The 15,562-nt window shown below is 41.7% G+C and overlaps 1 protein-coding gene across 1 annotated transcript in view; it reads left to right on the forward strand.

Annotated features, from left to right (window-relative positions):
• LOC104307679 (E3 ubiquitin-protein ligase KCMF1) overlaps positions 1 to 15,562 on the forward strand; it is a 48,228-nt gene that overhangs the window by 19,231 nt on the left and 13,435 nt on the right. Inside the window, 2 exon segments of the mRNA XM_054177761.1 lie at positions 8,296 to 8,463; positions 10,646 to 10,785. Coding sequence (XP_054033736.1) covers positions 8,296 to 8,463; positions 10,646 to 10,785 — 308 coding nt within the window.

The raw sequence follows: 15,562 nt of genomic DNA on the forward strand, positions 1-15,562 counted from the left end.
AAGCCTTTTTACCTTTCTGGTTTATCATAGGCCTGATTCCTGCACTATACAACCCCTTTTCTCACCAGTTCCAAGTCAACATGATCTCTGCCTGCAGCTTTAATTCTGCTAGTCCCTTTTTTTGTGAACATGCTTATATGGTTGCTGCTGCTTCCACTCTGTATAGGAAGTTGGATGTTCAGCTCTGTTGAACAGCAGATGTGTAAGAGAACAGAATGTTTTCAGTTACTTCAGAGGTACGGGGTGTGAATTTTCTGTTCACTACTTGTGGCTGCAAGGGTGATGGAGTATGTTCAGTATTGTAGGTTGTCTTAGTTTTCACAATCTGCTGTGGTAGGTATGAGGAAAAAAAAATAATAAAAAGCCCATCCCAAAATTAAAGAAGTTTTATGGTTGGGCTAAGTTTCTGGTTAAATTTTCAAGAACAGCAGTAGTAGTTTTGGTTTCCAGAAATTACCCTCTCAAATTAGGCAGCAGTCTGCATTAAGAGATGAGGCTAGTAAGAAATACTTTTTTTTAAAGTGTTATCAAATGGTGTGTATTTTCCTACCTTCAGTCAAATACAAATGAGCCACTTAACCTGGGGTTGCCATGTCACATGCAGACTATCACTAAGATAGATAGTTGATGTCAAGCAAATTTAATGAAAGAAACCCCAATAACAACTAAACCAAAGCCAACCAAAAACCCCAAACCAAGAACTAAAAAAACAACCCCCCAAACAAGCACCCACCCCCACCCAAAAAAACCCAACAAAAACCCACAAACAATCCCACAACAAACAAAACCAAAACAAACCACCTACCAAACAAAAAAACCCCAACCACCAACAGAACCCAAACCCAGGGGCAAATGAATAGAATAGACCAGGTTAGAAGAGACCTTCAAGATCATTGTGTCCAACCTATCATCCAACACCACCTAATTAACTAAACCATGCAGCCAAGCACCCTATCAAGTCTCATGAACACATCCAGTGATGGTGACTCCACCACCTCCCCAGGCAGCCCATTACAATGGGCAATCACTCTCTCTGTATAGAACTTTTTCCTAACATCCAACCTAAACCTGCCCTGGTGCAGCCTGAGACTGTGTCCTCTTGTTCTGGTGCTGGCGGCCTGGGAGAAGAGACCAACCTCTGCCTTTCTACAACCTCCCTTAATGTAGTTGTAGACAATCAGGTCACCCCTGAGTCTCCTCTTCTCCAGGCTAAGCAACCCCAGCTTCCTCAGCATCTCCTCCTAGGGCTTGTGTTCCAAGCCACTCACCAACTTTGTTGCCCTTCTCTGGACACTCTCCAGCAAGTCAACATCCTTCCTAAACTGAGGGGCCCAGAACTGGACACAGTACTCGAGGTGCAGTCTAACCAGTGCAGTGTACAGGGGCAGAATGACCTCCCTGCTCCTGCTGGCCACACTGTTCCTGATGCAGGCCAGGATGCCATTCGCTCTCCTGGCTGCCTGGGCACACTGCAGGCTCATGCTCAGCCTACCATCGACCAGTACCCCCAGGTCCCTCTCTGCCTGGCCGCTCTCCAGCCACTCTGACCCCAGCCTGTAGCACTGCATGGGGTTGTCGTGGCCAACGTGCAGAACCTGGTACTTGGATGTGTTAAATCTCATGCCGTTGGATTCTGCCCACCTGTCCAGCCTGTCAAGATCCCTCTGCAAAGCCTCTCTACCCTCCAGCAGATCAACTCCTGCCCCCAGCTTGGTGTTGTCATCAAATTTACTGATGATGGACTCAATGTCCTCGTCCAGATCATCAATGAAGATGTTAAAGAGGATGAGGCCCAGCACTGATCCTTGGGGCACACCACTAGTGACTGGCTGCCAGCTGGATGTGGCACCATTCACCACCACTCTCTGGGCTCGGCCCTCCAGCCAGTTCCTAACCCATCGCAGTGTGCTCCCATCCAAGCCATGGGCTGACAGTTTGGCCAGGAATTTGCTATGGAGGACGGTGTCAAAGGCCTTGCTGAGGTCCAGGTAGACTCCCTGATTTTCTTCCCTCAAGACCTAGCAACATCCTTAAGCATTCCATGGGTTGTCTCACCTTTCTTCCGAAGATGATGTTATAGATGACTCCTGGTAAAAGTTTTTGGTAACAGTTTTATTGGCACTAAAAGATCTTAAAAAGGTAATAAAAGGCAATGAAAGCAGGCAAAGCAATCAGTTGGGCATGCGAGGGTACAAAATTTTGCCCCACAGCAGCTTTACAGTACCTTTCTTCATCTTATATAGTTACATCATCTACATAAACAAGCTTATGCGAAATAGAAGGCAGGCATATGATAATGAGTTTTCAGAACAGACGATCAAATCCCTTCTCCCTACATTTGGTGTGGTAAGGGTCAAAGCATCTACTTTCACGCATGCTCAATTGTCCAGGCTTCTTATCTAAAGAAAACAAATTCTCAGTTCTTCCCCTCAGCCTTGGTGGCTCCAATTAGCCAAACACACTGTCTCTGTTTAAGTCTGTAAAATATGCAGCTCCCACTTTGTCGTCAAAACAGGCTCCTGCAAGCTCCCGACCCCCAGTCCCAGTGCACTCTGAATTCTCTACCTTTAACACAAATCACAGAATCACCAGTATATACATAAGTGTTGATACACCCTCTTTTTTTCCCTTGGTTCTTTTAGAAGGTCATTGCCCATCCAGGCTGGCTGTCTGCCCTGGCGGCTCATCTTCTGGCACATCGGCACAGCCTGTTCCTGCGCCTTCATCAGTTCTTTCTTGAAGCAGGTCCAGCCCTCCTGGACCCCTTTATTTTTAAGGGCATTTTCCCAAGGAACCCTCTGAATTATTTCCTTGAGCAACCTGAAGTCTGCCTTCTGGAAGTCCAGAGTGGAGGTCTTCTTGCTGCCCTTCTTAGTTTGACCAAATACCGAAAATTCAATTATCTCATGGTCGCTGGCCCCTAAACAGCCTCCGACCACCACATCACCCACCAGCCCTTCCCTGTTGGTGAAGAGGAGGTCAAGCATAGCCTTGCCCCTGGTAGGCTCACGCAGCACCTGGGATAAGAAGCTGTCCTCCATGCACTCTAAGAACCTTCTAGACTGCCTCCTCTCAGCTGTGTTGAGATCCCAGCAGGTATCAGGCAGATTGAAGTCGCCCATGAGAACAAGGTCAGGCGATCCTTGAGACAGCCTGAAGCTGCTTATAGAATGCTTCATCAACATCTTCCTCCTGGTTGGGTGGTCTATAACAGACTCCAACCAGGATGTCTGTCCTGCTGGTCTTCCCTCTAATTTTACTCACCCACAAGCACTCAACCTGATGATCCCTGATCTCCATCTCAATGGTATCTAGTGCCTCCCTGATGTACAGGGCCACCCCTCCACCCCTTCTTCCTTGCCTGTCTCTCCTGAAGAGCCTGTAGCCATCAACTGCAGTGCTCCAGTCATGTGAGTCGTCCCACCACGTCTCTGTGATGGCAACTACATCATAACTTTCCTGCTGCAACAAGGCTTCCAGCTCCTCTTGTTTGTTGCCCATACTTCGTGCATGAGTGTACATGCACTTCAGGTGGGCTGCTGGTTTCACCCCTTACTCCAGCTTACCACTCTCAGACTCCTGTCTGGGGGTACTGGTTTCAGGCCCCCCCCCCCCCCCCCCTTTCAAATCTAGTTTAAAGCCCTATCAATGAGGACCTGTAGCTGCTTACAGGAATGTTAAATGGTGAGAATAACCATGAACCTGCTCTGTTCAAAGTGTTAAAACAAAGATGGCTTCATTCCAAGGGACAGTAGATGCTGATCTCAGGAGTTAAGTACCACTGTTTACTCTTTGCATATTTCAGATGCAGGCTTCATATGTTTAAAATGTTTTCTTGTGGCTTTTGAATAGCATATTCTCTGAAACTTCTAAAACCTTAAATGGTAAATGCAAATTATCAATGAAGTTTAGCAGTGCACCTTGTTTGAGACAGGATTTAGATTCCAGTGTCAGATACAGCTAAATACTGCTGACCTCTCCACAGTTTCATGGGTCTTTTTTTTTCTTTTTTCCCCTGGGCTAGATTATTGGGCTTTTAATATTTTAATTGCTCATAGTATCTGAGGAGGTAAGTGAGGTGTTCTCTCCTACAGAGGTGGTAGTGGATTTAGTTGTTGTTACACCTTAGCTTTGATTGGAATTGTAAAATAAATTAATCCTGTCATATGTCATATTTGAACCACAAGTCTGTCCATTATTGCTCTCTCCCTTTTGCAAGCAAATTACGTACTCTGTCTAGTCCTCCTATTTAACCCTATGAGAAGTTGCCTTTACTTTAGTTAATTCCTAGTGAAATTGTGCTCTAAGAGAAAATTGCATTGTCTATCAGAATCAAAGTATGGAAGATGTCAGGGAGGAGATTGTTTCGGGTTTTATTTTGTGTGGTTTTGTTTTTGCTTTGTTTCTTAAAACCAAAAAGCCCAAACAAAAACATATAACCCAGACTAAAACAAACAAAACTAAAAAAACTGCCCAAACCAACCACCCACCCACCAAAAAAACCAACAATGAAACAAAATGAAGCAACCATCAAAAACAAGCAAAAAAAGCCCACCCCCCTAGCACTGAATCTCATTACCAAAATGTTTCCTACATGTAAAATGATTCTAGGATAATCTTCCCTGAAATCATTGGCCAAGCACTTTATTAAGTGAAGGGTTTGGATGACTTGATGTAAAAGTAGTAAGTTTTGTATTGAGGGAGTGAAATACTGTGTTATTGAGACTGTTAGGTATCTACTGATTCTTTTCACTGAAAATGTGAAACTGGAGAGACTGGAACTGGTAATACCATGACTGGATGCTGGTGAAGAAACTTTCAGAACCTGAAGTTCGATAATTAGTGGTAAAGTGAAACCAACTTCTTAGGCTTTTAGCACAATGCTGCCCTCTAGTGGAACAGAGTAGTATTAGTCTTTCAACAAGGTTCTAATTAGACATCACAGTATCACAGTAACTAAGGTTGGAAGAGACCCCAAGGATCATCAAGTCCAACCTGTTCCAACAGACCTCACAACTAGGCCATGGCACCAAGTGCCACGTCCAATCTCCCCTTGAACACCTCCAGGGACGGTGACTCCACCACCTCCCTGGGCAGCACATTCCAATGAAGAATGATGCGCTCAGTGAAGAACTTTTTCCTCACCTCGAGTCTAAACATGACATGCAATATTATGTGGGTACTTGTATAGCAATAACGAAATAAAAGAAAATTTGAGAAAGCCAATTGTAACATCTGTGATGCAAATGTAACCTGTAACTAAATGGGTTTCTTCCTCTGATCATTGTAAAATCATTGCTTTGCAAAACAGCAATCAATTTGAGTTAGCAGGATTTCACTCAAGGATTCTCCTAAAAGTAGCACTTCATGCAACTCAGAAGTGTATCCTGCATAGCCAGTTGTCACACACCACTTAGGCTTTTCATTTGGTTGGTTGCTTGCTTTTGTTCCCAGCTTCAACGTAAACTTGCCCAGACCATGCTTTCTCCTCAACACCTGAGATCAATATGGGTGCATCCATTTTAATCTTATGTTCTTGAATCTAACGTATGTGCTGTGTTTGCAAATGGGAGGTAAATGCAAGGAAATGTTGGATAAGCATGTGGTGAAGGATATATTACATACGTTACTTTTAAATGCTTGTGTTTTTGCAGGGCTTGATTCCTATAGGAGAAATGATAGGGTGGGAGGAGATAACATGCCTGGGTATTTCAGTTTCCAAATCCCAGGCTGGATACATAGGTGAGATTTTGGCAGCTAAGTAGTAGGCTTAAAAATGAGCTCAAAAGTTGTAACTGACCTGTCTTTAGTAAGACTGTTGTGAAAAGGGAGAAATAAGTGATGTAACTCCTGGAAAAGAGATCCTTCTGGGTTCAGGGGTAGGTTTGGGGAATTGAGCATGGGTTTATCTTCCAAGCTGAGGCTTTTAATCATGATTTTCCCTTTTGATGTTTTCATTCTCTGTTGCACAAAGGGATATAAAATTTACATAGTATACCTCCTGCTGTTGTCCTGTTTCTCAAAGGGAAGGATGTGGTAGTTGTAGCAAAGTGTTAACCTTGGGAGTTGAAGAAAGCATGCTGTCCTTAACTGTTATTGCCTTGGTAGGACTTGACTTCAGCAGCCGTAGTCACAATTTACGCTAATGTTATTTTTTCTGCTCAAATCTTATTGTAGACTTCTGGATAATTGATCAGTAAGAAGCAGAATTCATCTGTTGTGTGAAGATCTTGGAGTATATTTCCACTGGAAGTGTTCTTAAGTTTTAAGTACAAACACTGTGGTGATTTGTGTGTAGCAGAATTTCTCCAAAGCTAATATTTTTGGTGTTTGCAGCATAGGATGATAATGGAGAAATATTTTCATGAAGAAAACTTCTTAATAACATGTCTGTCTTTGGTAGGAATGATCTGGAAGTTTGAGAAAACGCGACAGAAGCAATTTATTGCAGAGAGACTTATTTCTGCATTAAATTAACTGTTTTGGGCTTAATGTGGGGAAAGGAAGAAAATACGATTTTTAATACTTTATCTAGATACTAGATAGCTTCAGTGTGTTGTTTGACTTGCTGATCAGCTGTTTTCTAGAAAATGTAGTAGGCAAGTAAAAGACTTGCAGTACTGTCAATGACTGCTAAGTCTTTTGTGTATAGCTTAGATTATTGGGGACATATGGGTGGTACATAGGTAAAAGTTTGTAGATCTGTATATGGGAAAAAAGCCAACAAACTGTCAAAATTCATTCTACAAAGTTGACAAGCAGGTATTCTCAGAAGTTAGGTTGTTCGTGGTGTCTCAATCTTCAGATTGTTACAGAACCTTCAGAGTTTGAATGAAACATCAGGAAAGGTGTCTGGTGAGAGATTAAAAAACCCCAACACACCAAAACTTTGGACAGGATAACAAGGCTATCCTCAAAATGTAGTTATTTGATGCTATTAACTGAGATTCTTGATGTATTTTCTTCTCATTTCACGTAGAGTGATGTTTCAAAGGAGAAAGAGGCAACTTCAAAAATAGGTTCGGCATTCATGTAAGGACAGTGCTTACATTTTAGAAATCATTAGATGATGCCTTAAGGTACCCCTGTAGGTAAAGAAACTAAAGGGAAAAATAATAAAATTTTACCCCCTGTTCATCTGAATGTGATGATGTAATAGATTGAGCAAGTAACAGAAATGTTAAAGAAATCTCTTACTGTTGCATTCCTGTATATGTAATACATATGGTGAAGCTTCTGTTCAGATCAGAGTGGAGTAACACAGCAGGAAGGCACGGAATTTGTTTCTGCAATTAATAGCAGTCCTATGGAAGTTAGGTTTAAAATAGGGAGTTGGCTAATGTGACTACTTTGTTCTGTCAGGTTTTTTTCTCTAAGGTTTGCTATGCTTGTACCAAACTAGGAAGAACGTGGCTTAGCTGATGCTGAAAGGAGGACATTGATCAAAATCTCCTGCCTTAAGTGTATATACTGGCTGCTTTTGTGGAGGCCCTTGATTTGTTGCAGACAGATTACAAGATGCTGACACTTCTGCACTTAACTAAGTAACCAAAAGGAAACTGGGACCACACAGAGGAAAAATAAAACCTTTGGAAGATGTAAAACCTTTCTCTGACATGTGCAGTGTGACTACTTTACAGTACAAAGACTGAGCTTGAGAAAAAGAGGGTGAAGGGAGGGATTGTAGTCTTACTTTGAAAAACCAGCTTCACTGTTTTCTGTTATTTAAAATTGGGAAAAAGCCCTAGTTTCTACCTCAGGGGTGTCAGGGGGTGTTCATGGTGTTCTTCAGAGTTCACAGTACTGCAGAGTGTGAAAATAAAAGCTGAAAAGGTAGTAGATTTTTGTCAGTGGTTGGTTTGCTTATTATGCTTGTTGTTGGTGGTGGTTTTGGCTTGTTTTCTTTTTTTATCTTGATTAGCTGTTACACCATTTATTCTTTTAAGAATGCTTGCCCTGAGATTCCTAGCAGAAAAGTCAAAATACCAGTCAATACTGCTATGTAAATGTGCATGTAGAAATGTGCATATGAAGAGAATTTATAATTTATCATCTACTCTTATTTCAGGTGCTTGAGTTTGCTCTCCCAAAATTAGAATCTTGAATTCTTACAGTAAAATAGGTGCAATGTCTTGTGAAGACATGAATGCGTTTAAATATTGAGTCTTGTCAGCTGTGTATGTCAGAGATTGCTGGCTCCTTTTAGCTGAGAGGAAATCACAACAAATCTGCCTTTTATTTAAAAAATTCAAAGTGCATCTATTAGTGTCTCAAAGCAGTTTTATTTGTTTACAGGTGTCAGCTGTGATGCATGTTTAAAAGGAAATTTTCGAGGTCGCCGATACAAGTGTTTAATTTGCTACGATTACGATCTGTGTGCAACTTGTTATGAAAGTGGTGCAACAACAACGAGGCATACAACTGATCACCCAATGCAGTGCATATTAACAAGAGTAGATTTTGGTAAGTGACCATTTCAAACACCAGTATAATGTCTGTCTTCAATCACCATATGGATTTTCATGCTTCTACTTACAAGTAACAGTATTAGCACACTGAAGATAAGAGTAGGTACTCATTCTCTAAAAACTGGGCAAGATTTCTTTGATTTAGCATGCAAGAACTGAATGTTTTTTTAATTGGCATATCTATATATATGAAAATAATCTTTGGTCTGATAACACCAGGTTATTAGAATAATAAATATGCTTTGAAACAATTGCTGCTTCTAATCAGCTTCACGTTTAGAAGCTGCTGCAACCTTCTCTGCAGGTATGCTTTGTTTAAGTGCTTCAGTGCCACACAAGTTGCAAAATCTTCCTGAGATTTTTACAAGAGTGTTGCTTGCTGGTGGGTATGTCTGGTCATTACTGAGATAAGAGTTCAAACTTCCTAGCCTGTTAGCAACAGTTATTCTTGAATGTTCACATAAACTAAAAGGACTACATTGCTGTAAACATTAAATGCTCATGGAGGTGGGAGGACTGAAGCCTTAAACCAGCGCTGAATGTTAGAGCTTTCAATGTACTGCAGTACTACTCCCTTAAATGCCTATCTTCAGAGAATCAAAGAATCATGTCTAAGAAGTGTATTTTTTTCATGCAACTTGGATATTTCTATTTTGGAAGTCTTTGATAAATGTATCTTTTGGATTAGAAGATTTTGTTTGTTGTGGGGGTGGAGGGGTTGTTTTGTGCTTTTTAAGTCTTCGTGAACAATATAGATAGCAAATTGGAAGAAGGTTCACAGTGAAGTACTGAGGCAGTACTTCAATAACAGTAATAGGATTCTGAGGGCTACTTCTGCATTGCTTGGTTATTATGCTATTGTGGCTTCTTTAAATCAGAATAAGAAAATAAGCTGTAGAAATTTCATTTGGTTGATATCACAACATTTGTCCCACAGACAGAGGAAGGTAAGGCTCCAGGGAGACCTCATAGTGGCCTTCCAGTACCTGAAGGGGGCCTACAGGAGAGCTGGATAGGGACTATATATAAGGGCCTCTGCTGATAGGACAAAGGGCAGTGGTTTTAAGCTAAAGCAGGGTTTAATTACATTGGACATTAGGAAGAAGTTCTTTACTTGTGAGGGTGGTGAGATACTGGAACAAGTCGCCCAGAGAAGTGGTCGATGCCTTACCCCTGGAAGCATGTAAGACCAGGCTGGATGAGGCTTTTAGCAAAAGGATCTAGTCAAAGATGTCCCTGCCTGTGGCAGGGGTTTGTAACTAGAGGACCTTTAAGGTCCTTTCCAATTCAAGCTGTTGTGTGATGATTTCTGTTACGTAAGCAAAACTTCATTAGAAACAGAGAACAGAAGGCTGTTGATATAGGTAGATGTGTGAATTGTAGCTTACCGTTTACTTTTGACTCTTAACAGGGTTTAATTCAACAGTATGAAAACTGTTATTAATAGGAGAAAACTTACAGGTTTTTCTTTTTAGATAGTAGATGCAGAAATTACTACAAATCTTGCATTCTTTCCTTGGATAGTGTGATAAATTGTCGTGTTGAGGGTGGGGAGCTTCATTGTTAGCAACTTAAGTGTCTGGTTTTTGTCAGTGCAAAAGTGCTTACATTCAGCATATCTAAAAGATGCAGCTAGTGTGTAACTAATTACATTCCTCTTTCACTTTCAATCTTACATATTTGAGACATTTCAAAAGCTACTTATTGTGAAGTAGTGGTTCAGCTGTACTATAAATATTGATATATGGCATCACTGAGGACATAAAATTTTCACTTCAAAATTTTGAGGTACTTTTGAGAGTTCAGCTTTCGAAAACTCATGTCTGAAAAGTGTCTTAGGTGGCCCTGTACTTGGGATAAGAAGGGTGGAAGAAAAGTGAAGGTTTGGCAGTATCAGCATCATCATAGGAGTCTTAGCTCCTATTGAGTATTAGAAAATTGCATTCTGTTTGCTAATGAAAACAAAATGTAGTCTCTGTTGGGTTTTTTTTGTCATCAGTAATTGAACACTTCTTGAATATGACCTTTATAGAAGATTAAAATAGCCATTTGTATTAAACACAAAATTAGTTTGGCAGTGATTGTATTGAAGTATGTTTGGAAACAAGTTCACATGAACAAAACAAAATGATGCTACTGCTTTGAAGTAACCTCTATTTAAACAATTTTTCTTACAGATTTGTACTATGGTGGAGAAGCTTTCTCTGTAGAGCAGCCACAGTCTTTCACTTGTCCTTATTGTGGGAAAATGGGTTATACAGAAACATCTCTTCAAGAACACGTTACTTCTGAGCATGCAGAAACATCAACAGAAGTGGTAAGAAGCTTTGGAATTGGCTTCCACTTGTGGTGGAAGTATATTAAGAAGAGTCTCTGTTCTGGAAAATTGGTATCTTCCTGTTCCTTCTGGAAGCATTACTTCATTTAAATTCTGTTTAAAACATATATCTACATTTGAGGGTGACATCAAAATTCTGTGTTTTAGGGCTATCATAATAGGAATGCTTTCTATTTTTATGGTTGCTGTATGTAGTAGTCTGTTATCCTGTAAGACAAAATCTGCAATGTTCTCATGTTTGTTCAGTGCAGCCACATCTCCCTTTTCACAACCAGTTTGTAATTATCCTGCTTGTAACTTGCAGCTGAGCCAATCTTTTGTAGCTGATGGAGATGAAGACATGTCGACAGCGTATGTTTTTCAAACAGCTTGTGTAATGAATCTGATAATATTTATGCAATGGAAACTGCTATTCTTTTGAAACTGTTGCTGTTAAAGCAGAGTCTTTCCTCCATCTCTAACCGTTAGGACACTTGACAGGGTTAAAATGCACTACTTTGAAGTATTTCTGTTGACACTTGTTTATCTGAGGTGTTAGGCCTTCTTCCCTAATTGTTTTCAGAAGTCAGAGAAAGTAGCTTAGCATGGCATCCTGGGTGCTCTTCAGATTAACTGATTCCTAGAAAAATCTGAATGCTTGAAGTAGATTACTTGCCAATACATTGTGAAGAAGCTACTTCTAAATATTTCTTCATTTTTTGTCTTCCAGTTTCCTTAACTTTCATGGAATTCTGTGGGAGAAAACACACCTTTTCTTTCCAAACCTATTGAGGCTGTTGTGCAAAGGAGTGATAGGGAGGTGGTTTGTCCACCTTTTTGAGAGTGAAAGCTGTTCTGATATTTCTTAAACAAATACAGGATCATAATCTGTGCTTTGAGCTCATGATTTAGCATACTGACATACTGGAATTTTTATAATTTCCTTGAGAGATTCTTCACAACTTTAAAATACAGCATCAGCCACATTTGGATGACTTTGTTTGGCAGCTTAGTATTGCAATTCTAATGTGCACCACTTGATGTCAGTGATCTATTCTTGACACGGAATGTTTAAGATTCCAGGTTTTTTTATTTGAAATGTCCTTGTTTGCAGCTTTGACTTCTAGAACTTGGTGCAAAGACACTTAATCTGTGGTTCTAGACACCTGCTATTCCACTGACTCCTGCAAAAAGGTTTCTGTTAGCCCATTTTTCCAGCCTCTTGGTGGGCCTTCTGAATGGCAGTGTAGTGCTCTGCCACATCAGCCTTTCTTCCCAGTTTTGTCATCTGGAAACTTCCCACATCACCACCACCCTCTGAGGCCACCCATTATACCAATTTTCACTCCATGCTGTATGCTTATCTAGCCTGTGCATCAACAGGTTGTCTATGAGGATCCTATGGGAGGCTTTCTGAACTGGTAGACAATACACACTGCTCTCCAGTCATCTACCAGGCCAGTCATTTCTATGATGAAGTTTATCGAGGTCAAGCATGACTTCCCCTTGGTGAAGTCATACAGGCTACTGTTGATAATTTTCTTGCCTTTAACATGCCTGGAAATAGATGATTAGCTGCCCCATCACCTTCCTAGGAATCAAGCTGAGGTGATCAGCCTGTAGTTCCACAGACTCTCTTCACCCTTTGACAGGAATGACTTTTGCTTTACTTCAGTCCTAAGGCACCTCTCCCATTCACCATGATTGATCAAAGGTGACCAAGAGCAGCCTCGCTACTGCCTCTGCCAGCTTCCTCAGCACGTGTGGGTTCATCCCATGTCCAGTTCACTTAAGTGTTCTCTAACCTTCCACCAGGGCAATGTCTTCCTTACACCAGAATTTTACCCTGGTCTCTGGGGCTGATCTTGCTGGTAATGACTTCAACCTTTGTGTGTTCTCTGTAACAGGGTCCCCCATCTTTTGACCAACGGACTCACATCTTTACTTGGTTGCCTTTTTGTTGCCTAGGTACTTCTGGCATTTCTTGCAGGATTCAATTTTGTTTGGGCTTTAGCTTTCTGTACTTTATCCTGGGATGCTCAGGTTTCTGTATTCCTCCAGGGTTACCCTAGGAAAGTAACCACTGTGTGCTTCCTTTCTGTGTTTGCATTTCCTTAGGAAAGTCTTGTTCATCCACGTTGGCCTCCCGGTAGTTTTGTCTGATTTCATATTACACAGAATTACAGTGATAGGGGTTGGAAGAAGTCTCTGGAGATCACTTAGTCCAGCCCCTCCACCAGAGTAGGTTGACCAAGAGCAGGTTGCACCAGATGGTGTCCAGGCAGGCATTGGATTAATTCAGAGATGGAGATTCCACTGCCTCTCTGGGCAGCCTGTTTGAGTGCACCACCACCCCCAAGATAAAGAATTTCTTCATGTTTAGATGGAACTTCCTATATTCACTTTTGTGTTCATTACCTCTTATCCTGTTACTGAGTACCACTGAAAAATGACTGGCCTCATGCTCCTGACACCCATTGTGGTGGGTTTAGAGGCAGACCCCCTCCCCACAACAACCATCCTCTGCTACCAAGAATGTGCTGGGTTGAGGTAGCCCCCCCCTCTCCCCACCACAGGCAGGAATAAAACACTCAGACAAACGGATTGCAAAAGTGATGAAAGTTTAAATAGAAAGCAGTGAATGTTACAGAAAACCCAAAGCGCAGTGACAAAGAAAGATCTCAAAGCAAACCCAGAGGCATCCCATTCCCACCTGAGGGTACACCCGAGACCCTCAGGGCTCCTTCTTCCCCCTCCCTCTGCTGGGCTAGTCTCAGCTGGCCAGGCCTGAGACTGCCCATCCCCCCGTGGCCTTGGGCCTAGCCAGGCCCAAAGCCAGGAGACATCTCCCCCAGTTACCGGCTGGCGGAGGAGGAAGAAGAGAGACAGTGCCAGACTCCGCACTGGATCTTATAGTGGTGCAAAGAATTATGGTAGGAAATACACACAATTTCCTGTGTCCATCCCTCTGGGCTGGACTTCTGGACACAGGAAATGAACACACCAGGGGGGCACCCAGCTCAAACTGCAACACCCATCCTTTAATTATTTTTAAGCATTCATAATATCTCCCCTCAGTTTTCTCAGGCCAAAAATCCCCAAGTCCCTCAGCCTTTCTTCATAAGAGAGTTGTTCTAGTTCTCTAATTGTCTTTGTAGCCCTTTTCTGTAGCCTCTCAAGCAATTCCTGTCCTTCTTGAACTGGAGAGTCCAGAATTGGAAATGCTACTCCAGCTGAGGCCTCACCAGGGCAGAGTAGAGAGGGAGAAGAGCCTTCCTTGACCTGCTGCCCACACTCTTCTTGAATGCATCCCAGGATACTTTTGGCCACAAGGGCACATTTCTGGTTCATAGTCATCCTGTTGTCCATCAGGATTCACAGGTCTCTTTTCTGCAGAACTGCTTTCCAGCAGGGCAGCCCCCAACTTCTACTGATACATGGGGATACATTCATTGGGGTGGAGCATTCTTACACTTGACGGGGACGATTGTGGAATACTAAAAAGCTTTCTTTGGGCCCCTTTACATTCCAGGGCTTTATCCCACAGACTCCTCCAAGCACATACTTGAAGAGTCCAAACTGCTCTTCTGAATTTTAGGGCTGTGAGCTTGTTCTTTGTCTTCCTCCATCCCCTCAGGATCCCGAACTCCACCATCTCAAGGTCAGTGTAGCCTTTGACCTTCACATCCCAAATGTCTCCCTTCTTGTTGGTAAGTATGCAGTTCAGCAGAGCACCTCTCCTCATTGGCTCATCGGTCACTTGGAAAAGGAAGTTATTAGTGCACTAGAAACCTCCTGGATTGCTGTCATGCTGTGTTACCCCTTCAGGAGATAGCAGGGTGGCTAAAGTCCCCCATAAGGACCAGGACCTCTAAGGTTACACAATAAAAGAACAAATTAAATTATTTTAGCGAGTGCTATGACCTTAATGATGACCAGTATTTCTTCTCCAGTAAATGCCCAAGAGTAATAGTAAGCAGTAAAAGGCAGCTACAGGAGAATCTGGTTGTCATTATGATGATTGTTACTGTTGGTATTGGATTTCAGGTCAGCTGAGTGTTCCAAATAAACTGCAGAACTCAACTAGAATGGGGTAAACTCAAAAATGTTGTGAAACTTCATCAGCAGTCACCTTTGAATCTCGTTTCAGAACAGAGACAACAATTTTTATGCTACTACATGGCACTGTAGCAACCAACTACAGCGCAGTAACTAGGTTCCTTGTATGGGATTGGTAAGGATTAGGTTGTTAATACATTGCTGATAAAACTGAGTGTTTCTTACAGTAATGAAATGAACAATCTGAGACAGTCTGATTGGTTCCTGTTTTATTCATGAAGACTGGAGTGTCTCTTTTTGAGGTTACATAACTGTTGTCAAAGTGGTTACCTTTATATAGGGAGGTAACGGTTGCATAAGCACACTTCAGAAGCTGGGAGGTGGGTTTGATTGACTTAGGACTTTCCAGCCATCCTTTAGGCATTGTTCAGGGTAACAGTGATTTTTTTAATTTTTTTTTTTAAATACAAATTCTTATAGCTTCAGGAGAAGCATCAGGTAATGTTTTCCTTTCATCTGCAGCATTTGTTTCTGCACATTATGGTAACAATGGTTTTTAGCTGTGTTATGCTTAATCAGTGATGCTTTGTTGTGATTTTGCCAGATATTATGCTGGACTAAATTTTTGTTAAATAATCCTTCAGTAACTTTTCCCAGTTAGAGTTCTTGCAAGTTTAGTTCGTGTTTAGAGATAAGGGTTTAGGATACTTAGATTCCC

Source organism: Dryobates pubescens, chromosome Z (genome assembly GCF_014839835.1).
Source record: "Dryobates pubescens isolate bDryPub1 chromosome Z, bDryPub1.pri, whole genome shotgun sequence".
Lineage (NCBI taxonomy): Eukaryota > Metazoa > Chordata > Aves > Piciformes > Picidae > Dryobates > Dryobates pubescens.